The sequence below is a fragment of the Saccopteryx leptura genome, chromosome 5 (assembly GCF_036850995.1).
Source record: "Saccopteryx leptura isolate mSacLep1 chromosome 5, mSacLep1_pri_phased_curated, whole genome shotgun sequence".
In the NCBI taxonomy this organism is placed as follows: domain Eukaryota; kingdom Metazoa; phylum Chordata; class Mammalia; order Chiroptera; family Emballonuridae; genus Saccopteryx; species Saccopteryx leptura.
In genome coordinates this window covers 178,524,316-178,551,051 of record NC_089507.1, presented here as the reverse complement: position 1 = coordinate 178,551,051, position 26,736 = coordinate 178,524,316, and the positions used below count along the sequence as shown (strand labels likewise).

The following is a 26,736-nucleotide window of genomic DNA, read 5'->3' as shown; positions in this document are numbered from 1 at the left end:
CCTGGGACATCCATGGCCTTCTTCCACTTGTCCCTGTGATCAGCCACTTGAAGTTCAGAAGCTTTGGAGTAGATTGCGGGGACATCTAATATTGGTCCCTTTAGGACTCGTGTGGGAAGTCAAGCAAACACACACAGCGGTCATTATGCTTTCTGCTGTGCCAGGGACCTTCCGCAGCAGCGGGAGAAGCGGGAGGTGGGGCAAGAGAGGTGGGGCAGAATCTAGGAGCTGTGCTGTGTGAGGCAGGAAATCGGCCTGAAAGGAGATGGAAGGGCTTTGGTGGGAAATAAATGGCACTATGTTGTTGACGGAAAAAGATCTTGGCAGGACTGTTGTTGTGAGTGTTCTGTGGCTTAGAAAGGAATTTCCTACAGGCTGGACTAACCATTAAAAATGTCTCTATCTCCAGGAGCCCCAGGGTGCAGTAGAGCCTTGCCGGAGGAAATATCATCCTGGACCATGGGCACCCGCAGTCTGGACAAGCGAGGCAGTTTCTTTAAGGTAAAAGGAATCCTTGATTGAGATCACTCAGCTGCAGCTCGCTCCCTTTGCGGGGCTGCGTGGGGAGCTGCCGGGGAAGCCTGTTCTCCGAGCCAGCCCTGGGGGGAGCTCACCCGAGCCCAGCTGCGGGCTGTCACTGGGTTTGACAGTTGTTGGGGTTTTCTGTGAGTTAGTGCTTCGGGACAGGCCCAGGACCTGGACACAAAGAGATGCCACCGTGTATTTGTCACCGGCTCGGCTCTTCCTTCTTTATAGCCGGATGGTTTTATGGTGGAAGCTAGACGTTGCATTCCAGTGAATCAGTGCTGTTGGCTCTGTGCTTTACACTTTGCTTGATTGTATGAATCGCTTTAGTGCTCATTAATTATAGTAAAAGAAAAGAGCAATAAACAGATTCCTGGGCCTCACCCTAGACTGACGGAATGTTATTTACTGGTGTATTTTATCAGAGGCCTCTTACAATCAGGCAAGAGAGAACCAAGGTGGCGTGATTAAAACTGCACAACTTTTCTGTGTGCAAACTGGTATCAGTGGGAGAAATGACCTTGCTAGCTTATAGAGATACGATTCTAAGTGGATGTTTTAGATACCCTGTGTATATAGGTTTTAAATTAAGGCTTGGTGGTCATTCCTAATTTAGTCTCAGGAATTAATTTCCTTCTTACGGCTTTTGTTCTGTGCCCGTTCACCCACCCTCAAAATAATGCATACTAATTGTGGAAAGTTTGGAAAATAGAGAAGCGTCTAAAAGATCAGAAATATGGAGCTAAATTTTGCCTGTGAAATCTGTCATAGGCAAGTACATGTTCAAACACTGGATATTTCCTCAAAGGAGAAAGAATATAGAGGCTCCTTGACTTGATTAAGGAGGAAAACTGACAATGTTACTAATTTCCCCACCGTGATGGGTTGTCAGTATGTGTGATAACTTGCATTTAAATGCTTCCTACTTCCAGGAGACCAAACCTGGTTTATTGGGTCAGTTATGGACTCCAAAACATCCACTGCAAGAGCCTGTTGATAAAAAAAAAAAGCTAAGTTCAGTAAGCTGACCGCGATGAGGGAGGACGTGGCTGGGACACAGCCTGTGGGTATCGAGGCAGGGAGGTTGGTAGGCCTGTCTGTGGGGGTTAGAGATCTAGGTCCAAGACCTCTGGCTATATTTTTCAAGAAAGAGAAGGGTTTCAGCAAAGTCTGTGCCGTAGTTCGGGATTGGAGGGTACGTCAAGATCAGGGTCTGGAGTCTTGGCCAGGAAACCATGGTTGCTATGCAAACTATTTCCCAGGTGAGCAAACTGCCAGTGCGGATTGTTCCGTAGGAATTTCCTGTAGCAAATAGCAAAGTTATTTATTGGTTTACAGCCTTGACTTCCTGGGCAAGAAAATCCTAGAAAAAATAGTTATGTTGATACAGATGGTCTGATTCTCAGTCCTAATAGTTGTTATGTGGACATAAGAGACACAATTCTCAATCAGTTTACATAATATGAATCAACGCTGTATAACATCCACCCTCATGAGGGGGACGAGGGGCTCCTCGAGTCGCCTGCAGACCAGGTGCTGGGCCCATGGCCTCCTGACTCACGTGCACCTCCTGGACTTGGTCTTAGGCTGGGGTATTTATTTCACCCTGATAGAAGAGAAGAACCCAACTCCCTCCTTATGCCAAGGCATCAGCCTAAATACTGGCTAGTTCATAATTATCACCTTGTGCTCAGGAAGTGTCGTGAGGTTGAATCTTACATAGAAATTAGATATTAAAGTCAAGGCAAAATGAGAAAATTGAGTATAGTCTAAATTGCCTTTGAAAATTCCTTAGGAAAGGGTTGCCTTGGACCCTGTTTTTCTTACAGTCCTGAGGAAAATCTTTTTTTTTCCTTCCTTTCCAAGTGAGAGGAGGAGAGATAGACAGACTCCCGCATGCATGACGACCAGGATCCACCCGGCAACCCCCATCTGGGGCTGATGCTCTGCCCATCTGGGGCCGTGCTTGCAGCCGAGCTGTTTTTAGCATCTGAGGTAGAGGCTCTGCAGAGCCATCCTCAGCATCTGGACTGATGTGCTCACACTAACTGAGCCATGGCTGTGGGAGGAGAAAATAGAGAAAGAGAGAGAGAGAAAGAGAGAGAGAGAGAGAGAGAGAGAATGGGGAGTATTGATGAAGCAGATGGTTACTTCTCCTGTGTGCCTTGACTGGAAATCAAACCTGGGACATCCACACGGCAGGCTGACACTCTAACCACTGAGCAAACCAGCCAGGACTTTTTTTTATTTTTAATTTTTGGTTGAGCAGCAGGTGAAAGGTAATTAACTTGTATTTCTGGGCTATGTCCTGTGAGAGAATCAGTTGGGCCAGAAGTGAGAGGCCTGCCCACTAGGGCAGTTCCACTGGGCTGTTCCTCCTGAGTTGAAGTGCCCTTGCGACAAATGTAGGCAGAGTGGCCTGCACTGTTTAACTTGGCGTTGTCTGTTTTGTTTTTGTTTTCAGAGTTTCAATTCATTAAGTTAATCACTCCATATAAATCATGTAGGTATAGTTTACCCTTAAATAACGGATTTGGACAGCACAGATCCACTTGTATGTGGATTTTTGCAATAAATATAGTCAGCTCTGTGTACCCAGGGGTTTCCCAACCACTGATTTAAAATATAGTTTTCCATTCAAGGTTGGTTGAACCTGCAGATCCGAAGGGCTGACTGTAGAGTCAACAGTGCCATGCAGGTGTTCGACTGCTCAGGGGTCGGCTCCTCTAACCCATGTTGTACTTCTTTTCCTTCTTTCCTCTTCTGTACAATGTTGTTCTTTACTATGGGAATCCATAATTAGTTATTATGAAACAATATTATTAATCATAATTTAAATAAATAAGTATAATTAGCTATTATTAATTATTCCATAATTTAGGCATGTACTTATCTGCAAGAATGAAGTAAACTGCCTTTTTGGACATTTAATAATGACTTTTTAGAGGCTTATTAAAAATGCTAGAGGTCAGTTGTTGAGCTGGTTTGTCAGTCGGCACATTCTGGGACCCGCTGGGCTCTCATTTGCTCCTTACACTTTTCTATTTTGCCCATGGAGCATTCAGCATCGGCCAGGCTGCAGGCTAGGGTTAGGGAGAGAAAAGTCAGAAGCTGTCTCTGACCTCACCAAGTTTTCAGTCTGGTAGCTAGAAGGATACCCTTTAAGTAATCATGACACTAAACCCATACAAATAAATCATCAGAGAAACAGCACTTCATGTGAGAAGTGAAAAGGGGCTTTGAGAATATATCATGTAATGCAGGGTTCCAGAGAAATCTTTCCTGAGGAAGTGGCCTTTGATTTGCGCACTAAGGTTGACTATTATCTAGGGAGGTGGGCGGGGCTAGTTTTGGAGGGACTTAAGCTATGGTAGTGCCGTTCTCCACATACACCATAAAGCGTGAAAATTCTTGGTTATATTCTTAGCTCACAGCTGAACTCCACAAGCTTGTTATACCTTTCCTGGTTATTAGGGCTCATGTGATTTTGTGTAAAGCGTAGATAATTGAAAGACAGTCATTGGCCCCCTTTGTCATCATTATGTCCCGCATCCATTTTGTGTGTATTTGAACCAGACTTGCTAACCACTAGAAGCCAGCCTTGATTTGTGACTTCCCATCTTTCCTGGCTCATGGAAATGACTCAGATAAGGCACAGGATACAAGAGTCGTGAATAACGCACAGATGGAGCATTCTGGGGTAATGCACATGCCCATGGTCTTTGTTCATGTAAAATTACATCCTGGAACCCTGGTCACAGAAACCTATGGTGCTACAAGCACATATTCCACAGCCCTTTCCAGCACCATTGCTAACTTCCCCCACCACCTATGAGAAAGAGTGTCTTCCTCCTCTCTAAGGAAACACATCCGGGAGACCAGCAATACCCTGGACAAGGCAGCCAAAGTTTTCTGCACCCGGGTAATGGAAGTTATCACCTATTGCTATCAGATTTCAAGGGTATGTTGTGTGAAAGAGATTGTGTAAGAAAAACATTATCTAGGCTGGTGAAGTTCTAGATGGTCCTGTACCAGGGCAGAGCAGCTCAAAGTAATCTTTGATCCCTCCCTTCCCTGAATTCCACAGCTTCCTCCAAGCCACCCCTGCCCCCACCCTATCCAAGTGCCCAATGCTGGCAAATCGCCCTCAAGTCTCTAACATCTACACTCTTCTTCCCTCTTCTATACTGCCTCCCTACTTAGGTTCCCACTCCTTCCCCTGTGGCACTGTGGACGATGTTCAGGCCACCTGCACGATCACCGAACGCGTGTGTTTGCTCTCTCCCTAACCATCCCGCAAACACCTTACCTGCCTGCGCACTCTGGTCCTGTGTTGGACCCAGCAGGTCTGCTCTCCTCACCTTCAAACACAAGGTTGTAGGCCCTGGCCGGTTGGCTCAGTGGTAGAGCGTTGGCCTGGCATGCAGGAGTCCCGGGTTCGATTCCCAGCCAGGGTACACAGGAGAAGCGCCCATCTGCTTCTCCACCCCTCCCCCTCTCCTTCCTCTCTGTCTCTCTCTTCCCCTCCCGCAGCCAAGGCTCCACTGGAGCAAAGTTTGCCCGGGCGCTGAGGATGGCTCTGTGGCCTCTGCCTCAGGCGCTAGAATGGCTCTGATTGCGGCAGAGCAATGCCCCAAGATGGGCAGAGCATCGCCCCTGGGTGGGTATGCCAGGTGGATCCCGGTTGGGCGCATGTGGGAGTCTGTCTGACTGCCTCCCCGTTTCCAGCTTCGGAAAAATAGAAAAAAAATTTTTTTTAAATTAAAAAAAAACAAAGACAAGGTTGTGCTCCCTCTTCTCCTCAACTCTCCTTCCACTGGTCCTCCACTCTTCCCCGAGGGGTCTGCTCCTGTGGCCAAACCATCCTGTGCCTGCGTGCTAGGCTTTGCCCCCCCCCACCTCCTCTCTTTCCCTCCTCTCATGGTCCCCCTCAGGTTCCACCTACCTTTCCATGCTGACAGACACCACTTTATCTACCGACAGTGCGGCTCCCACGGCCGAGCTGGTATCCACCTTTACTTCTGTCCGAAGATGAAGTTGTGTAGCAATGTGCACAGAGGCCTAGCCGTGGCCCCAGGTTAGTTAGTGGCAGGGAGAAAACCCATAACTCTGAACTCTGCCACAAGGGATTTATTCTGTGTTTTTTGTTGCCACGCCTCTGACCCGAGGAAGGTCCAGACAGAGAACAGACAGAAAGGATCAGTGGGAATTGTCTACTCACCAATTCTGATTTCCCCCAGGAACGCCGAGCAGCCGGCCCGCACCAGCCTACGTGTTGCTAGGGCTCCTGGGTGCCCGCTTCTTGCCTCCCTGCGTCTCAGGGACAGGGAAGCAGTTGGTCTTGACTGACAAGGAAGAAATGCGTTTTGGTTACAGGGGTCCTGCTCTCCTGTCTTCCAAACCGCGCGTCCTGTGGGAAGGTGCCCTGGCCTGGGCCACAAACTACCTGGGGGGTTCGAGAGCCCAGTTCAGCAACGGACGCTCAATCTGAGAAATCCTCATCCGGTCATTTTGCACAGCTTGTGTGCCAGGTACATCGTGTCTGTCTCTCAGAAACAGAAACCTGTGATTGTGGTTCAGAACATGCGTAAAGAGGTGTGAAGAAACCTGCCTGCTCACATCTGACTCTGCAAACTAGGTAATCCGGGAGTGAGGATTCACTTCACCCCAGCAGACTTCCTCAACTGGCAGTCTCTCCTTGGCGTTGGAAAGGTTGTCCTGCTTTCAAAAATTCTATCTGCAGGCAGATTTCAGTCACCCAGATCCGGCAGCACCGCGCATCTCGGGTCCCAGTGACTTTGGCATTTGCGTTTTCAGGCTGCTCTTTGTGTGGAGAGTCAGTCCCTGCACACAGCCCAGGACAGCCGGTCATTGTTGTGCCACAGGGCACAGAGATGGCAGGGGAGCCGGTCATTGTTGTGCCACAGGGCACAGAGACGGCAGGGGCTGGAAAAACAGTGGATGTAACCAAAATCACATTGTAGTCAATAATTTTATAGAAGAAATCCTTCCGTGGGTCTGTGGGTATTTAAAAGTCATAGACGTGAGTGTTTTGCCCTCGTTCTCCCAGAAGGATTCCTGAAGCAGTCATGGCCGTCACGCCCCGTGCCAGCGCCCAGGGAGGCACCGTGCACCAGTCTATGACTGGGGGAGGACTGAGCGCCCTGCAGTGGAAACAAAATAGTGATTAGAGATTTGGTTAGAGCAATTGACACATTGATAATTACTTATTATAATATTGCAAAGCATTCCTGACATCAGTATTTGTGCCTTGCTTTCCACAAGTAGTCCTTCTTAGATGCCTCCTGGACACTTACACCTGCCCAGGCCTCGGCAGTGCTATCTCATGGAACTATAAAGTAAGCCACAGATGTCATTTTAAATGTTCTAGTGGCCACATTAAAAAGAAAAGTAAAATTGATTTTTAACAACATATTTTATTTAACATAGTTTATTGAAAATATTATTATGTTAACATGTAATAAACACAAAAATATTAATCAGATTTGTTGCATTCTTCTTTCTGTACCACGCCTTGGAGTGTGCACTTTACATTGAGCACGACAGTTCAGACTGGCCACACGGCAAAGGCTCAGTGGCCACATCTGGCTGGAGGCTGCTGTATTGGACAGCAAAGGCTTACATTGAATCTCATCCTCCTCCTTCTACAGATGGGGAAACTGAGGCCCAGGAGGGTGAAGTGCCAGGGCTGGGCCATGTACAGTGGGGATGAGAATCGGACCTGGCCTGACTTTCTCATGGGGAGCCCCCACCCCATGTGGCCTCCAGAGGGCTCCACTCTGATCCCTTTCCTCCTTCCCCAGTGAGATCTCCCAGGAAACCCCAACTGGAGAGGTCATGGGGACAGTGGCTCTCTGGAGGAGTGGTTGGCTTTTTTTGGTTACACGTGCATGTCTTTCACCATCTGCCCCCAACAGCTCCAGAAAACAGATCAGGCCCCCAAGGCATGTTTTCATAGGGATGCTGCGAACTTATTGAACAGCAATCCCTGTTCTTACTCCCAAGAAGCAATGGATTTCCCGATTTTATAGGTGTTTTACCAGCTCGTTTGGCCATCCATCTCTGATATCATGTGTTGCCTGTTGGTCTCAGCACATGCTCTCTTGCTTCAAGGAACTTTGCTTTTAAACAAGCAAGAATGAAAGAGATTCCCCTGGTTCTTCTCAACTGCATATTTCTCCAGGCTTAGCTGAAACTCTGAGTTTTCATAATTGGGAGGAAGCCCAGGAGGGAGTGTAGAGTTGATGCCCTATTGTGTCAAATGTGCAATTTTCAAAGAGTTAGAATGTGATTCTCATACAAATTAGAATGAACTTCAATCAAAACATTATTCCACCAAGAAACAGGTGTAACACTGGTTCAAAGAACACTTTGACAAGTAATATATTTGTAGTTGCCTTAGAAAGACATTCTGTAATATATTTGCTGACTTAAAATCAAAACTAGTTAAAAGTCCTACAGGGTAATAACAATAGCACCTAGGAAAGTCAAATAAAGAACTAAATCATCTTTAGGTTGGCATGCTGGCATTGCCCAGAGCTTGTTAGTAAGGCAGCCTCGAGTAGTGGTTCTCAACGTGTGGTGCCAACTTCCAGCATTAGCATCACCTAGAAATTTTTCAGAAATACAGATTCTTGAGTTCCACTCCAGAACCAGTGAATCAGACACTCCAGGGTTGGGTCTGTGTTTTAACAAGCCTGCCAGGACACTTGAGTTTGAGAACCACTGCTCCCTATATTTGAATGAGTAAACAGGATGATACAAGAAGCACAGAAATGTCTGCATTCTAGACCCGGCTCATGTTCCTGTCTGGAAAATGCAGTAACACTGCCTTCCCAGCTGGGTTGGGAGCAGCAGGATCACAGAGCAGAAAGAGTCCGTCTACCGGCGCTGGCAGAGCTGGACCCTAAGCACCGAGAATTGCAGTGGAGAAACCAAACCCACTCATTGTGTCGAGGGATGGCGCTATCCAAGAGAATGGGAAGCTAGTGCTCAAGCCTGGACTCCCAGATGGCGTGCATGTCACAGGTTTTACAGGGAAGGTCACCAGACCCCCTGGGTTAAGTGGGTGGGTCATGCTGGGAGCTGTGAAGTGAGGGTGAGTCTTCAGGTCAGGTCTGGGGGGCAGCTCTGAGGTCTTTTCAGGCATCCTTCTGCCCAGGCTCATTGGAAGGTAGCCAGGGGGTTGTTCCACCTTAGGGCTGAGGAACTGAAATAACTGAGGTCAAGATGTTATCTTTAGCCTGCCAGAGTTCCGGACTTTGTGACCATTAGTCAGGTCCAGGCTACTGTCTTCTTCTGCTGCAGGGGCTGCTAATCATCCTGGGGAAAGGCTAGGTCTCTGAGAGAGGGAGAGAGAGAGAGGATTCCTAGAGCTAAGATTTAAAACTAAATTTCATCAGTCATAAGAACCATCGGTTTCACCAATTAATTCAAACACAGTATTTGATGATGTCAGTCACTCGTTCTCTGTAAGCCGTGGTGTTACTGCCACCATCTGATAAGATGTTCTGTTTTTTCTGTCTGCTTTTCCACTACATCCCCCCATTTTATTTGCTCACTAAACTGTGGCTGCACAGTCACACTGGTGGAGATCCTTAGAGGCAGGTGACTCAGCTGTAACTGACAAGAGCCAAATCCTTCCCCCTGGCAGGCCTTTGCCACCTAATGTTGTCGTGTATCCACACTCAGGTGATCCAACCTTCACTGTGCTGAGAATCAGAGCTCCCCTCTCCACAGAAAGCTTGGGGGGATGATTCTTCTACTCCATTGTCAGTATACACTACCGTTTGCCAAAGGAAAACAAGAACGAACAGGAGCAACCTGTCCTTTGCTAAATGCTGGCATTTTGATGGAAACCATGATTTTGGTGCCTCTACATATGCACAGCCAGCCTTCCTTCTTATTCAACTCCTTTTTTATTAATTGAGAGGCGGGGAGGCACAGACAGACTCCTGCATGCACCCAGACCGTTATCCACCCAGCAAGCCCCTACCAGGAGATGCCTCTGCCTAGGTGGGCTGCAGCTCCATTACTCGGCAACCGAACAATTGTAGTGCCTGAGGCTGAAGCCATGGAGCCATCCTCAGCACCCAGGGCCAACTTTGCTGAACCATTTGAGCCATGGCTGCAGGAAGGGAAGAGAGAGAGAGATAAGGGGGAGGGGAAGGCATGGAGAAGCAGATGGTTGCTTCTCCTGTGTGCCCTGACCAAGAATTGAACCCAGGATTTCCACATGTAGGGCCAACACTCTGGCGCTGAGCCAACCAGCTAGGGCCTCAACTCCTTTTTAAAATGTGTGTTTAATTTCAGAACCACTACTCTAGGCATCATTCTAAGCTTTTTAAACCCAAACCTTTACACTATCATTATGCCCAGTGTGGGTCAAATAAGTTTGCAAATATGATGTATATATTTGCTTGTTTATAGTTTGCATTGGGTGTGGGGGACAGGCTGTAAGCAGGCAAGGTCCCTGTAAGCAGGCAAGGTCCTTCCTTATAGCCTAAGGCTTAGTTTTAAGACTAAGTTTTTCCCACCCTTTTAAGACTAAGATCTTCTCAACACTAAGCTTTTCCTCACACCCTTGACTGTTGCATGATGTGGGGTGGTGCACTCTTATGAGGAATCCCATTATGCCTCAGATAAGTGACTTTGTATCAGAGACTTTCTTATTTGTATACTGGATTAAAGGTTTTGATTTCTACACTATAAAATGGGGCATACTGGGGGTTCATGCTCTCTTGGTTCCTGAAATGAGCATTTGCATAGGAGAGGCAGTCAAGATGGTGGAGTGCTGGAGGAGAAGCCAGTTTGTTCAGAGTTTGTGCAGAGAGAAGGAGGTAGGGAACAGAGAGGTGAATAAGGCTGGTGAGGTAGAAACCTTTGATTCTAGGAAACTCAGATGAGTCAGTGGCTTTGGGAGCCCTGAATGGAAAGGGAAGTGTTTTCCCACTGTGTGTATTTCTTGCCCGCCGGGTGTGAGCTAGGATTAAAGGTAATGGCCCACCAGTTCTTGGCTCCGTTGTTTCATTACCGTCTGTCCGAATTAAATGCAAACCTGCATGGGCCAGGCGGCTGTGACAGTGGCCGTGGCTACTAGCTTTACACCCAGTTTACAGATGAGAAAACTGAGACAGGGAGAGATTATAAAACTTGCCCAGGGTCACACAGCTTGTGAATTCTGTGCTGGTTTCATGGTGACTGTACTTCAACTTGGAAAGAATTTGAAGAGACAGGACCTAGTGGCCCGGGGCCTTAAAATGCTGGCTCTGTGCCATAGCCAGCTCTGAAATGAGCTCCCTCCCTCCCTCCCAGCCACTTTCCATTTCATGTCCCTGTGTTGGATGCTTGTTCATCAAGATGTGAGCCTGCTTTGCTTTCCCTGCTCTTTACCCCTAACGTGACCTCTAGCGAGTCCCTGACTGGCCAGCACAGCTGTTCCTTTTTCAGACGGCTGCCTCTCAGTTTCCTGCCTCAAGAAGTGAGGTCTTTCTAAAACCCTAGCAGTAACACACACTTCAGAAGTCGGTTTACTAGCTTGCTGCAGCCAGGTTGGGGGGGGGGGTCGTCTCAGTATGAGGGAACTGAGGGACTTATTGTAGGACTCTGGCATATGCTGGTCAATCCTAAGGAAGAAAGGGTTGCAGATTTACCAAATAAAAATAGGACACCCATCTGAATTTGATTTTCAGACATTATAGCATAAGTTTATTCTATGCAATATTTGAGACATACATACATATACTAAAACATTATTCGTTGTTTAACTGAAATTCACATTTGACTGGGCAGCCTGCACTTTATCTGGCAAACATGGAGGAGGAGTTGAGTGTTGTCAGGAAGTGAGGACAGTGCAGTGACTGCGTAGCTGAATAATCCAGAAGGGGGTGGAGTAAAGGGAGCAGAGGCGACAGTGTAAAGAAGGGCGGGGCCAGTCAGTCACTGCTGTGGGCGGAGTGGCCTGGGCTCTGCCTCCTCTCAGACCTGGTCCCTGTGCCCTTGGAAACCATGTTTCCAGGCTCATTAGTTATGTTCGGGGGAGCATGCTGGGAGCCTTCCTCACTCCCTCCTGCTTCCAGGTTCTGGCTTGTTTCTGAGATTGGGGGGAGGAGCAGGGGAGTACTCAAAGATGCAGGCTACTTGCAGTTCTGATCCGGGACCATGCAAGCTAGTTCAGTCTAGGCCACTGGTTTTCTGGAAATAGTTTTGGTTGTCACAAAGTGGGTGGAGATGCTACTGGTTGGCTTTTTACAATGATCAGCAACTCCCACAACCAATTATCTGGCCCCAAATTTTCATTGTGCTGAGGCTGACAATTTGTGGTCTGCAGTGGAAATCAGGAAATTGCCCATTTCTGAGGTCTGTCTCTGGGGCAGTCCTTCCAGAATAGAAGAAATAAAAGCAAGAAAAGGCTATGCGTGTATGTAGCACCCACTGTCCTGAATGGGTATCACCTGGGACTAGCTTGGTACCTGGCCTTTAATAGGAGGTAGTCAGGCCATGGCCAGGTAGCTCAGTTGGTTAGAGGGTCGTCCAATACGCCAAGGTTTCAGGTTCCTTCTCTGGTCAGGGCACATACAAAAATCAACCATTGAATGCATGAATAAGTGGAACAATAAATCAATGTTTCTCTCTCTCTAGCCTTTCCTTCCTCTCTCTCTAAAATCAATCAATAAAAAATTTTTAAGGTAGTAGGTGTTTAATAAATATGCTGAATAGATAAAGAAATGTGTAATGCATGTGTGTGTCTATTATACATATATTATTCATTTATTCAGCCTATAATGATTCAGCACCTCTAATGGCAGGGCCTGTTCTGGGCAGTGATGGGAAAATAGATCATACTTAGAGAAACTTGAATTTGCAGGAGTGGAGGCAGGACGGGCTGCCTGAGTAGGAGATTGGGGAGGGCTTCTTGATGAGGTGGTGTTTCAGCATGAGCCTCCAGGACAGGAGGGACAGGGAGAAGGGCATTCCCAGGCCAGGGTAGAAGATTGGGGAGGGCTTCTTGATGAGGTAGCATTTCAGCATGAGCCTCCAGGACAGGAGGGACAGGGAGAAGAGCATTCCCAGGCCAGGGTGGGGCGCAGGCAAGAGCTGGGGAGCGGTGCTTAGACTGTGAAAGAACAGGGTGGGGAGCATGCTGGACGGAGGAGGTGGGACTGGCATGAAGTAAGGGCAGGAGGAAAGCAGTGTCCAGTCATGCCAAATGGGTGAGAAGTTGGGATTTCATTATTAGTCCTAAGGGTTTTGTTTTGAGGTGCCACCCTTGCAAACCATGCTGAGTATTAGCACCATGGCTGTAATTCATCACCCAAGAACACTGAAATACAATGCAAATCTTCCCTGTGGTCCTTCAGAGGACCCCGGAGCCTGCCTCCCTCCTGGCACCTTGGCAGTCAGCCTGCTGGTCCTTCTCTGCACCTACACCTTGTGCCCAGCTGTACCCTCCAGAAATGTCCTCTGCACTCTCTCACAACTCCTCCTTGAGTCTTGAGTCGCCTCCCTTGAGTCACCTACCTTGCCCCCAACCTTCTTGTCTTTATTGTGCAGATTGTCTCGGCCTGTCTGGAGTCTCAAGGTTTTTGATTTTCTTCTCTGCTCCTTAGAATCCATACAGCAAACACTGGGCCAGAGCTGACTCCCTGCCTGGAAGGGCGGAAGATTGCAGACTTGTTATTTAGTTGTTGTTCAGGCCTGCTCCCTACCTTTGAAATAACTTCTGTACCTGAATTACATGGAGTGGACTGGCGGGGAGCGGCTGGGGGAACAAGACCACCATCAGGCTAGGTGCCTGTCTCTATCATTGGGACACAGCACACCTTCACTTATATATTGGCTGTGGCTGCTCTGTTCCACAACTGCAGAACTGAGTTGGTTCAGAGACTATATTGCTCGTGAAGGTTAAAATATTGGCTCTCTGGCCCTCTATAGAAGAGGTTTGCCACACACGGACTTGGAAGCTAATTGCATTTTGTCTCTGAATTCTCAAAGGCAGTTTTGAGTGTGGGTGGCAGTGTCTACAGCTTACAAATGAACACATGCAGGGCCAGCAAGTGATTGGTCTCTGAGGGCAGGACCCATCTTTCCTGAATCACACTCCCTGCCTCATAGAGTTTGTCAGAAATAGCTAGAATGAATACACCGGAGGTGGAGGTTTGAACCCCAGATGCCTACAGGGGCCAGGTGGATACTATACCAGTAAAGCCAACCCAGGTGAAAGTCAATAAATGGCATCTGACATCTGGGCTCAGTATTGGAGACATTAGGGGATGGTGGGGACTGTAGCAAATTAAAAAGTAGATGTTCCATCTAAAGACAGCAACACAAAATAGCAGTGTAGATGAACATAGTACTGCATCCTCCCACAGCCACATCAAAATTACAGCTAAACTACAGAACAGCCATCCCTCAGAACTGCCTAAAATCTAGCTGAACAGAAGTCCTACAACTAGGGATAGAAAGAAGAAGCCATGTCGCGACTGATAGGAGGGGCGGAGATGCTGAACGGGTTGGTCTCATACCCACGTGTAGTGGATAAAAGTAGGGAAGGATAGCTCAGCTGCCAAGACGCCCCTGTGGAGCGAGGGGTCTCAGTCCCATACCAGGCCTCCCAGCCCAGCGGTCCAGTGCAAGAAAGAGAAGTCTCCGTAACTTCCGGCAGTGGAAACCAGTGGGGACCATGGCCGAGTGAGGTGGAAAGCTGCTGGAGTGCCAGGCCGTCCTTTCTAAGGGGCTCAGGCGTGGACTCACTCAGACTCACTCCCTCTGAGCTCCAGAGATGGAAAGCTGCTGGAGTGCCAGGCCGTCCTTTCTAAGGGGCTCAGGTGTGGACTCACTCAGACTCACTCCCTCCGAGCTCCAGAGATGGAAAGCTGCTGGAGTGCCAGGCCGTTCTTTCTAAGGGGCTCAGGCGTGGACTCACTCAGACTCACTCCCTCCGAGCTCCAGAGATGGAAAGCTGCTGGAGTGCCAGGCCGTTCTTTCTAAGGGGCTCAGGCGTGGACTCACTCAGACTCACTCCCTCTGAGCTCCAGAGATGGAAAGCTGCTGGAGTGCCAGGCCATTCTTTCTAAGGGGCTCAGGCACGGCCTCACTCAGACTCACTCCCTCCGAGCTCCAGAGATGGAAAGCTACTGGAGTGCCAGGCCGTTCTTTCTAAGGGGCTCAGGCACGGCCTCACTCAGACTCACTCCCTCTGAGCTCCAGAGATGGAAAGCTGCTGGAGTGCCAGGCCGTTCTTTCTAAGGGGCTCAGGCGTGGACTCACTCAGACTCACTCCCTCCGAGCTCCAGAGATGGAAAGCTGCTGGAGTGCCAGGCCGTTCTTTCTAAGGGGCTCAGGCGTGGCCTCACTCAGACTCACTCCCTCTGAGCTCCAGAGATGGAAAGCTGCTGGAGTGCCAGGCCGTTCTTTCTAAGGGGCTCAGGCACGGACTCACTCAGACTCACTCCCTCTGAGCTCCAGCCCTGAGGCAGCGGCTTGAAAGGCATCAAAAACAGACAGGGAGGAACTGAACTGTCTGGCACCAGGTGAGAGCTAGAGGGGCAGCTTTCTCCCAGACAGAAGTGCTGGCAGAGGCCATTGTCCCTTTTCTGAGCCTTTCTGCCACAGAGCTTGTAGGCAGGTGCCATATCTGAGTCTCCGTCAACCAGGTTCACACTGTTTGCCCCATTCTGATGATTCCATGAGATCCTGCTCCACCCAACCTATGTTCCCAGCCTATCTGTTTCCAGTGGCTTTTCCGTATAAATGGCCTGCCTTGGCTCATTTTCACATTTTCCTGAAATCTGTCAAACAAGTGGTATCTGGCCTTGATGTGCCCTGTACCTCTTGCTAAGTGATCCCAGGCCCGACTCTAATGGCTGCCAGCCTTGGTTCATAGCTTGGTCTCTCCTGGGCAGCTCTAAGCCCGGCACAAGTAGCAGCCATCTGAAGATCACTTTGTAGCTCATTCCAAGGGGCCCTGGATAGCACACAGGCAATGGCTGACCTTGGCCTGCACCTCCTGGGAAGCCCCAGAGCCAACACACCTAGTGGACAGCTTCAGACCACATTGAAGCCCTACCCAACCACTTCCCCAGTGACTCATTAGAGGGGCAAACACCAGAGCTTCACTGAAGTAAGTTTTGCTCCATATGGTGGTCTCCTGCACAGCTGAGTCAACACAGTGGCTCAGGTAAATGGGGAGGCTGTGCCACCGAACCCTGTAAGACACCTACTATGGTAGGCCACTCGACCAAGACACCTACTATGGTAGGCCACTCGACCAAGCCTAGGAGGCATAGCAGCTCCACCTAATACATAGAAACAAAACAGGGAGGCTGCCAAAATGAGAAGACAAAGAAACATGTCCTCACTGAAAAAATAGGAACAAAACTCCAGGAAAAGAACTAAACAAAATAGAAACAATCTGCTATGCAGAATTCCAAACACTGGTTTGGAATTATAAGGATGCTCAGTGAACTTAGGGGAAAAGTAGATGAACTTAGAACTTCAACAGTATGAAAAAGGATATAGAAACCATAAAAGAGAAGCAGAAATGGAGGATACACTAACGGAAATGAAGAATACATTACAGCAGGGGTCTCAAACTCGCGGCCCGCGTGGATTAGTCTGCAGGCCGCACAAAATTGTTCGGCAGGCCGCGAGTTTGAGACCCCTGCATTACAGGGAATCAACAGTACAGTAGATGAAGCCAAGAATCAAATCAGTGATTTGGAAATACAAGGAAGCAAAAAACACCGAATCAGAACAGCAAAAAGAAAAAAAAAAATCCAAAAACTGAAGATAGCGTAAGGAGCCTTGGGACACCTTCAAGTGTACCAAGATTCACATCACGGAGGTGCTGCAAGGAGAAGGGAGAAGACTTCCTTAACCTAGTGAAGGAAGTAGATACACAAGTCCAGGAAGCATGGAGAGTTCCAAACAAGATGAACCCAAAGAGGCCCTCACCAAGACACATCATAATTAAAATGTAAAAGGTTAGAGACGGAGAGAATCTTAAAAGCAGCAAGAAAAAAGCAGATATACTTTACTTTTCCCCCCAAAAGTGGAGGGGGAAATGCCCGTGCGTCTTATGGAGCAAAAAATACGGTATTTTATTAAATATTTTAACACACCGTTTGGTTCAGAATTTTTTTCTGATTTTCTTCCTTAAATCCCTATGTGTGTCTTATGGTCAGGTGCGTCTTATGGAGCAAAAAATACGATAGTTACCTGTAAGGGAGCTCCCATAAGACTGTCAGTTGATTCCTCAACTTTGCAGGCCAGCAGGATTGGCAAGAAATGTTCAAAGTGATGAAATGCGAGTATCTCTACCCACCAAAGCCATTATTTACATTGAAAGGACAGATAAAGAGTTTTCCAGATACGAAAAAGCTAAAGGAGTTGTCACCACCGAACTAGTGATCCATGAAATGTTAAAGGGTCTTCTTTAAGAAGAAGAGAAGGTAAATAGAAACAATAAGATGGCAGTGAATACATATCTATCAATAATTGGATCTAAAGAACAAAATAAGTGAATAAGCAGAACAGAAACAGACTCATAGACACAGAGAACATTTTGATGGTTGCCAGAGGGGAGGGCTTTAGGGAGGATGGGTTAGAAAGGTGAAGGGATTAGGGAGTACAAAGCTATAGTTACAGAACAGCCCCGGGAATGTAAATTGCAACATAGAGAATATAGTCAGTAATGTTCTAATTAATAACTATGTATGGTGTCAGATGGGTAAGAGATTTATCAGGATGATCATTTAGTGAGTTATATAATGTTGCGTTACTGAAATATGTACCTGAAACTAATATAATATTGTATGTCAACTATAATTGAAAAATAAAAAATGATTTAAAATTAAAGTACATAAACAGAGCAGCATCACCACGACAGCCCAGTGTTTCTGATTTTCAAGAAGCTAGAAACCTTTGAACTTTTAAACTTAAGCTTGGGTTTTTAATGTTAATCTCGTGGGTTTTGCACAATATATTTTTTGTTTAACTGTTGAAACTATTTTAATCATGAAACACAGGATAAGCCCATGTGAAATAAGCTGGACAAAAAAACCAAAATAAAATAAAATAAAGGTGAGTGTGTCCAGAGGCTACCAGGGACCTCTGGTACGGGATACACATGGGAATGACATCAGACTCTTCCCCAGGAAGGGTGGCTCCATAGCCAGGTGAGAACCAGGTCTCGATGGGGCAGCTGGGCATTACCTGGGGCTCTCACTAGGAAAGCTCCCACACCCTGGAAGCCCTGGCTCTGGTCAGGCCTTCAACTGGACCCGAGGGCAGCCTCACACTCTATTTCTCGACAGAGGGAAGGAAGGGGCAGGAGCCAAAGCAGATGCAGACGGGGAAGTGGGGGGGGGGGTCCAGGAGCGCCCTGGAGTCTGAGATGAGGCCGGCAAGTTCATCCTGGGAACAGCCGTCAGGACCGATCCAGCAGTGCACACATCGACCTTTTCAAATTAATTCAGCCCAATATTTTAGTACCTCAGAGCTGTGTACCCGAGGTAGGGAAATTCTGGAGAAAAGACCCTGGGTTTGGAAGTCTGAGAACCCTTGCTGCAGCCATTAGCAGATCCTTGACGTGAGAAAAACTCAGAGCCTTGGTTTCCTCGTCTATAAAATAAAATTACTAAAAGTCCCTGTTCTGTCACACAGGGACAATGGGAGGGTTAAAGGACACAATGGATGGTACTTACTGCCGAGAAGGCCACCCCTCATTCTGTGGTAGCGACTACCATCAGCTGAGTTGGCCAGGAAAGTGTATTTCTTTTACCTTTCCTGGGACGTGTGACATGGACTTCCTGAGACTTTCCCAAAGTTAGGACAGCTTCCTTTTGTTCTCTACCCATCACACCCAGTGCCATCACTTAAGGACCTGACAAGACTCATCCAGGAAGCGTTATGTCCTGTGCATACAAAGGAACTTCAGGAACATTTTGGACATCCAAAGGGGAGGGGTAAAAACTCTCCAGTAACTAGAATAATGCTGTGGAGTGAGTCTCTCGTTCCTGCCATGCTAATGATGAGGGCTGAGAGCAATTCGCACAGCCCGAAGAAGTCTTCATTTGTTACTAAGGCTTCAAGTTGGAAAATGCAAAGGTTTTCAGAGTCAGACTGGAGAGGCAGAAATCACTCCCAGGCAGAAGTTAGAATTCTATCTTTCCTTCTATTCCCAGAGATTTACAGTCATTTGTGAAATATCTGCTGTTCTTATGGAGCTGACTTGAGGCGTGGGTGACAGAAAAAAATACACACAGAGAACACGGTGCCTGCTCTCAAGTTCTTGCTAGCACCCTAAGGGACATGAAACAAACACGCCTGTCCCCAGAGCAGCCTGTTTTATAACCTTCCCTGTGAGTCCCCCTCACATCTCCTCTACCGCAACACTCACCCCACTAATCCTTTCCCCCCTACCTCTAAGACCACAATAAATGCCTTTAGAATTTTAGAATTTCCAAATACTAAAAAATTTTGACCCACCACCACCTCTGGTATATAAATAAAAATGCATTTTTATTTTTCCCAACTGAAACAAAAGGTAATTCTGTGATTAAATTAAAACTATTTTATTTAGGCCCTGGCTGGTTGGCTCAGTGATAGAACGTCCGCCTGAAATGTGGATGTCCCAGGTTCAATACCCAGTCAGGGCACATAGGAGAAATGCCCATCTGCTTCTCCACTCCTCCTCCTTTCACTTCTCTGTCTCTTCTCCTCCACTCCTGCAGCCATGGCTCGATTAGAGCTAGCTGGTCCCGGGCTCTGAGGATGGCTCCATGGCATTCACCTCAGACACTAAAAAATGGCTCTGATTGCAACGGAGCAATGCCCCAGATTAGCAGAGCGTCACCCCCTAGTGGGCTTTCTGGGTGGATACCAGTTGAGGTGCATGTGGGAGTCTGTCTCTACCTCTCCTCCTCTCACTGAATTAAAAAAAAAAAAACTTTTATTCCCTGAAACTTGACAGCGCAGTGCTGGGTGAGCCCCTCAGGGCTAGCATTTGTGGGCATGCGTGTCTCTGTGTGTTGCACCACAGTACGTGCTCAGTGGGGCTCTGTGCCCATAAATGTGCGAGGTCCTTTCATCTTCCCACAAAGTTATCATTGCCTCCTTTACGATGAAGAAACTGAGGCTCAGGGAGGTTTCAGTCTCACCCACAGGTCCCCCAGGTAGCAGGAGCCCGGCTGGCCTTCCAACCCGGGCTTTGTGGTTCCAGAGCTCATCAGTGAGCTCAGCAGGCCTGCCTGGTGGCTGCAGAGCGCGGGCTTTCCCGGGGGCACCATCAGGAGCCTGGTGAAGAGGCTTAGCTGGGTGTGGTTGGTGCTTACGGGGGTCAGGGCAGGGCCAGGCCTTGGAGGCCAGCAACCCTGTGCAGGAAGAGGTGTGGTCCCCTGAGGCATGCTGCCTCTGGCTTGTGTTCCAAGGACACATGGACACAGATTTTGAGGACAAGGAACTGAGCTGACCAGACTTTCCAAAGGAGAGATTTCCCAACAATAAGAATGTGCAGAATGAGCTTTGAAGATGTGTGAGGAGGAATTAAGGAAGTGGAAGCCTGCTTTTCATTCCTGGGCTCATTGTTTGAATTTTTTCCACCCTGGGGGTGGGGAAGGTGGTTTTTATTGGTATAATTTCAAATTTACAGAAGAGTTGCAAGAATAGCATAAGGGATTCCTTGTAGTATATGCTTTCATTGTGTGTGTGTGGACTCTATCCTTTCAGATTTCCATAAACATGCTAAGAACAATACAAGGGACTTCTATGTGCCCATGGTTCCAGGTCCAGGTTCTCCAGCTGTGTACATTTTGCCCCATTTGCCTTATCATTCTCTTCACCCCCTCCATACTCATTGTATAAATATGTAAATATCCCGTAAATATATAAATTTAGTCTCCCTACATGTAGTTAGGTATGTAATACACATTCTGAGCCATTTGAGAACACAGTGGAGACCTGCTCATTTAAAACCTTTAGTGTGGCCTGACCAGGCAGTGATGCAGTAGATAAAGCATTGGACTGGGATGCAGAGGACCCGGGTTCAAAACCCCGAAGTTGCTGGTTTGAGCCTGGGCTCATCCAGCTTGAGCATGGAGTGCTGGCTTGAAGCCCAAGGTTGCTGGCTTGAGCCCAAGGTTGCTGGCTTGAGCAAGAGGTCACTCGTTCTGCTATAGCCTCTGGTCAAGGCACATATGAGAGAAATCAATGAACAACTAAGATGCCACAACAAAGATTTGATGCTGCTCATCTCTCTCCTTTCCTGTCTGTCTGTCCCTATCTGTCCCTCTCTCTGTGTCTCTGTTCTGTCACACACACAGAAAAATCCTTTAGTGTGTATTTTCTAAAAGAAATGGCCGTCTCTTACATAATCGCAGTAAAGGATCAAAACCAGAAAGTAAACACTGATACAACACTGTGCTCCGGCCCTCGGTAAGTGTTCAGTAATTGCCCCAGTTAAATCCTTGCAGTATTTCTTTTCCCATCATCCAGGGTCCAACCCAGGGTCCCTCATGCATTTAGATGCTGTGATTCTTTAGTCTACCAGTTGCACTGTTTGTTCATTTTATTTTATTACATGTTTAACTTTTTGTTGAAGTGTAACATGCATGCAGAAAGAGCTTGCATCAGATCCAGCTTAATGAGTGCTCACAAATAACATGGCGGTACTGGTTTTAAATGGTACCTGCATATGATGTCAGAAACATCAGTCCTGCCTGATCAGGTGGTGGTGCAGTGGATATCGTCTGAGAAGCTGACGACCCAGGTTCCAAACCTCAAAGTCGCAGCTTAAGTGTGCGCTCATCTGGCTTGATTGTGGGATCGTGGACATGACCCCATGATCGCTGACTTGAGCCCTAGGTTGCTGGTCTGAGCACCAGGTTACTGGCTTGAGCAAGGGGTCACTGGCTTAGCTGGAGCCTCCTGGTCAAGGCACATATGAGAAAGCAATCAATGAACAACTAAGGTGCCACAATGAAGAATTGATGCTTCTCATCTCTCTCCCTATCTCTGTCCCTCTCTCTCTAAAAAAAAACTGTTTTTTTTTTCTTTTCTTTTTTTTTTTTTTGTATTTTTCTGAAGCTAGAAACCGGGAGAGACAGTCAGACAGACTCCCGCATGCGCCTGAAGTCAGACAGACTCCCGCATGCGCCCGACCGGGATCCACCCGGCACGCCCACCAGGGGGCGACACTCTTCCCACCAGGGGGCGATGCTCTGCCCCTCCGGGGTGTCGCTCTGTCGTGACCAGAGCCACTCTAGCACCTGGGGCAGAGGCCAAGGAGCCATCCCCAGCGCCCAGGCCATCTTTGCTCCAATGGAGCCTCGGCTGCCAGAGGGGAAGAGAGAAACAGAGAGGAAGGAGAGGGGGAGGGGTGGAGAAGCAGATGGGCGCTTCTCCTGTGTGCCCTGGCCCGGAATCGAACTCGGGACTTCTGCACGCCAGGCCGACGCTCTACCACTAAGCCAACCGGCCAGGGTCAAAAAAATTATTTTTTTAATTAAAAATGAAAGAACATCAATCCTGTGGTTACCAGAACAGACTGTGTATGGTGTGAGCCCGGTGCCTGGGTGTGAGGCCACGGCCTTGGGACCAGGCCATATGGGGTGACCGTGGCTCTGATTGAAGGTCTCGCAGGGATCCCTTTTAACCCAGCTTCTACTACCTCACCCTGCAGATTCCTACGGCTCCTTGTATCTATTAGAGTAAAAAACCCTCAATTAAGCTTTGACAATTGAGTTAAACTGAAAAATAAAGTAGATTTTGAAACTCCAGCTTGAACTCCAGGAATCTTCCTCAATCACCCATCAACTGAACCATAGACAAGTTTCTCACCTGAACCAAAATGTCCCGAACCAAAACCATGGGAACTTTCAGGCATCACTCACAGACAAAGAAGAAAGCTGTGTGGGCTCCACCCACTCTCCAGATCCAAGCCTGGCCTCAGGTCTCCGGCTCCTATGGTGAGGTCTTGACTCCTCCTCCTGGCATCTTGGCCTAGCCGGCTGATTCCAGGAGGCTCATTTAGTGTTAGGAAAATGCCCAGCATCCTTTGCTGGGTGGTCATTCCTAACCACCTTTGTGTGTGAACAGCAGGCCCTTATTCATCCTAAATGTTTGATATCATCAAGAAACACAGGAGGGGGAGGGTGGGGGAGGCATGGCTGGGGCTGCATTATATCCCGGCATCAGGAGACGCTGTGGGAGTCTGCTAGCCCCGGGTCAGCCCTCATTCCATGTATACAGTCTGCTAGCCCCGGGTCAGCCCTCATTCCATGTATACAGTCTGCTAGCCCCGGGTCAGCCCTCACTCCATGTATAGAGTCTGCTAGCCCCGGGTCAGCCCTCACTCCATGTATAGAGTCTGCTAGCCCCGGGTCAGCCCTCACTCCATGTATAGAGTCTGCTAGCCCCGGGTCAGCCCTCACTCCATGTATAGAGTCTGCTAGCCCCGGGTCAGCACTCACTCCATGTATACAGTCTGCTAGCCCCGGGTCAGCCCTCACTCCATGTATACAGTCTGCTAGCCCCGGGTCAGCCCTCACTCCATGTATACAGTCTGCTAGCCCCGGGTCAGCCCTCACTCCATGTATACAGTCTGCTAGCCCCGGGTCAGCCCTCACTCCATGTATAGAGTCTGCTAGCCCCGGGTCAGCCCTCACTCCATGTATACAGTCTGCTAGCCCCGGGTCAGCCCTCACTCCATGTATACAGTCTGCTAGCCCCGGGTCAGCCCTCACTCCATGTATAGAGTCTGCTAGCCCCGGGTCAGCCCTCACTCCATGTATACAGTCTGCTAGCCCCGGGTCAGCCCTCACTCCATGTATACAGTCTGCTAGCCCCGGGTCAGCCCTCACTCCATGTATAGAGTCTGCTAGCCCCGGGTCAGCCCTCACTCCATGTATAGAGTCTGCTAGCCCCGGGTCAGCACTCACTCCATGTATACAGTCTGCTAGCCCCGGGTCAGCCCTCACTCCATGTATACAGTCTGCTAGCCCCGGGTCAGCCCTCACTCCATGTATAGAGTCTGCTAGCCCCGGGTCAGCCCTCACTCCATGTATACAGTCTGCTAGCCCCGGGTCAGCCCTCACTCCATGTATACAGTCTGCTAGCCCCGGGTCAGCCCTCACTCCATGTATACAGTCTGCTAGCCCCGGGTCAGCCCTCACTCCATGTATACAGTCTGCTAGCCCCGGGTCAGCCCTCACTCCATGTATACAGTCTGCTAGCCCCGGGTCAGCACTCACTCCATGTATACAGTCTGCTAGCCCCGGGTCAGCCCTCACTCCATGTATACAGTCTGCTAGCCCCGGGTCAGCCCTCATTCCATGTATACAGTCTGCTAGCCCCGGGTCAGCCCTCATTCCATGTATACAGTCTGCTAGCCCCGGGTCAGCCCTCACTCCATGTATACAGTCTGCTAGCCCCGGGTCAGCCCTCACTCCATGTATACAGTCTGCTAGCCCCGGGTCAGCCCTCATTCCATGTATACAGTATCGATGCTGACAAGAGCTTACACCTATTCACGTTTTGGACCCTCCTAAACTCTGCTTCAGATTGACTGTTACCTTCTTAGGGGAGCCAGGGCTTCTGAGCTGGAGCTGATTTATTATTAATTATTTCCTCCGCAGATTGTGTCTGTAGCATATGTCTGTAAAAGACAAAACAAAGAACTCTGATACCCCGTTTTCTGACATTTATGGATTCTGGTTTGTTTTTAATTGTGGTAAAACATACATAATATAAAATTTGCCTTTTTTTTTTTTTTTTGTATTTTTCTGAAGCTGGAAACAGGGAGAGACAGTCAGACAGACTCCCACATGCGCCCGACCAGGATCCACCTGGCACGCCCACCAGGGGCGACGCTCTGCCCACCAGAGGGCGATGCTCTGCCCCTCAGGGGCGTCGCTCTGCCGCGACCAGAGCCACTCTAGCGCCTGGGGCAGAGGCCAAAGAGCCATCCCCAGCACCCAGGCCATCTTTGCTCCAATGGAGCCTTGGCTGCGGGAGGGGAAGAGAGAGACAGAGAGGAAGGGGGGGGGGGGTGGAGAAACAAATGGGCGCTTCTCCTATGTGCCCTGGCCGGGAATTGAACCCGGGTCCCCCGTACACCAGGCCGACGCTCTACCGCTGAGCCAACCGGCCAGGGCTAAAATTTGCCATTTACAAATGGCAAAAGTGTACAGTTCTCCAGAACTCTTTCAACTTCTTAAACTGAAACTCTGTCCATTAAACACTAACCTCTCCCTTCTGTATTCTGAATTGATGAATGTGCCTGTTCTAGGGACCTCATGTAAGTGGAGTCAGACACTGGTTGTCCTTTTGTGCCTGGCTTATTTGACTCAGCATAACGTCCTCCAGGTTCATCGTTTTGCAGCACGTGTCAGAATTTCCTTTCTTTTTAAGGCCGGTTAATATATATTAATATAGTCCATTTTATGTACATACTACACTTTTTGTCCTTCCACTGATGGACATTTGGGTTGCTTCCCCCTTTTAGCTATTGTAAGTAATGCTGCTTCTGAATATGGGTTGGATTTTGTTTTTAAAGAACCTGTTCTTGGTTCTCTTGGCCTGAAGAAGAACCTGAAAGCTCCCCTGATGAGGGATGGATGCATCACTCGCCCAGCACGGGCGCTTGTGTGTTGTGGGTGCGTGCTTGAACTGAAGTTAGACCTGAGTCTGTCTTGCAGAATCCAGATCCACGTGCTGCTGGCTGGCCAAGGCGAGTGGCTTTAGTAAATATGGAATAACTGTGCTGTCTAGTCAGCGACCAGAAGGGCTGGGCTGGGCGGCGACTGAGTTGGGTCAAGTGAATGAACGTTATCAGTGTTGCTACCGTCTCTGACCACTCACCAGACATGTGGTTCTTGTTATTTTTCTGTCTTACCTTTCCAGTCACATTGTAATCTTTTTCAAGACAGAGACAACAATATCTTCACCTCTTTTGATGTCCATTTAACCCAGTACCCTAAAAGGACAGGTACCCAGGAACTGTGAGCTGACAGTGACTCACATTCCAAATTTGCCTGTCCACCCATGCTGTGCCCTGACATCTCTGCTTTCCCGGTATGTTCTCTCCCACCATCAGAAGGACTTTTCTTTGCAAGTTTACACTAAGCAGTAACTGCTCCTGTATATGCAGTTGGGCATTGAATTAAATTAGTGAATTGGGCCCTGGCCGGTTGGCTCAGTGGTAGAGCGTCAGCCTGGCGTGCAGGAGTCCCGGGTTCGATTCCCAGCCAGGGCACACAGGAGAAGCGCCCATCTGCTTCTCCACCCCTCCCCCTCTCCTTCCTCTCTGTCTCTCTCTTCCCTTCCTGCAGCCAAGGCTCCACTGGAGCAAAGTTTGCCCAGGTGCTGAGGATGGCTCTGTGGCCTCTGCCTCAGGCGCTAGAATGGCTCTGGTTGCAACAGAGCAACACCCCAGGTGGGCAGAGCATCACCTCCTGGTGGGCATGCCGGGTGGATCCCGGTCGGGTGCATGTGGGAGTCTGTCTGACTGCCTCCCTGTTTCCAGCTTCGGAAAAATACAAAAACAAAACAAAACAAAATAAAAACAAAACAAAACAAAAATTAGTGAATTGAAGTATTAACCAGTATATATTCAGTACCCACTGGGTGACAGTTGGACATGACGCTGGATATAATGACGTACAAAAGAACTGGCCTTGTCTGCAGGCTCTCACAGACCACTGGGCCCTCGCCCCCGTGTGTGACGTCAGTCAGCTGAGGGCTTTGTGAGAAACGCAGGCTCTCGGCCCCACTCCAGGTCCAGGGATCAGGTCCTGCATTTTATCAAGATTCGCAAGTGATGCGCATGCACATTTCAGTTTGAGAAATGCTAGTGAACATTCTCCTGTTAATCTTATCCCTAATGCTAAATTGGGTTGCAAATCTCTTTATCACACTTGTTTTGTTTGTGTAAAAGAGGGATAAGACCAACTGGCACTAGAACAGAGAGCCCAATCCTGGGCAGTTAACCTAAGCAGAGTTTCAAAATGAGTCTAAGACATCCCATATGCCCATCACCTGGGAGCTATAGAGAGGGGTGAGGGCCTTCCGGGGGGTGAGGCAGCTGGCTGTCAGAGATGGAGGGCATAGCCTGAGATCTCTTGATCTGAATTTATTGCGTAAAGAAAAACATTGGCTGGGCTCCCCAGAAGCAGACTCAGAGACAGGATATGA

The 26,736-nt window shown here is 48.5% G+C and overlaps 1 protein-coding gene across 11 annotated transcripts in view; it reads left to right on the top strand.

Moving 5' to 3' along the window:
- RIN2 (Ras and Rab interactor 2) overlaps positions 1-26,736 on the top strand; it is a 247,243-nt gene that overhangs the window by 132,552 nt on the left and 87,955 nt on the right. For 6 of the 11 annotated variants that reach the window (XM_066387018.1, XM_066387025.1, XM_066387015.1 and 3 more), the window contains one exon: positions 410-501. In XM_066387018.1, coding sequence (XP_066243115.1) covers positions 460-501 — 42 coding nt within the window. In that variant the 5' untranslated portion in view covers positions 410-459. The other 5 variants (XM_066387024.1, XM_066387016.1, XM_066387023.1 and 2 more) reach the window with 5 other exon arrangements.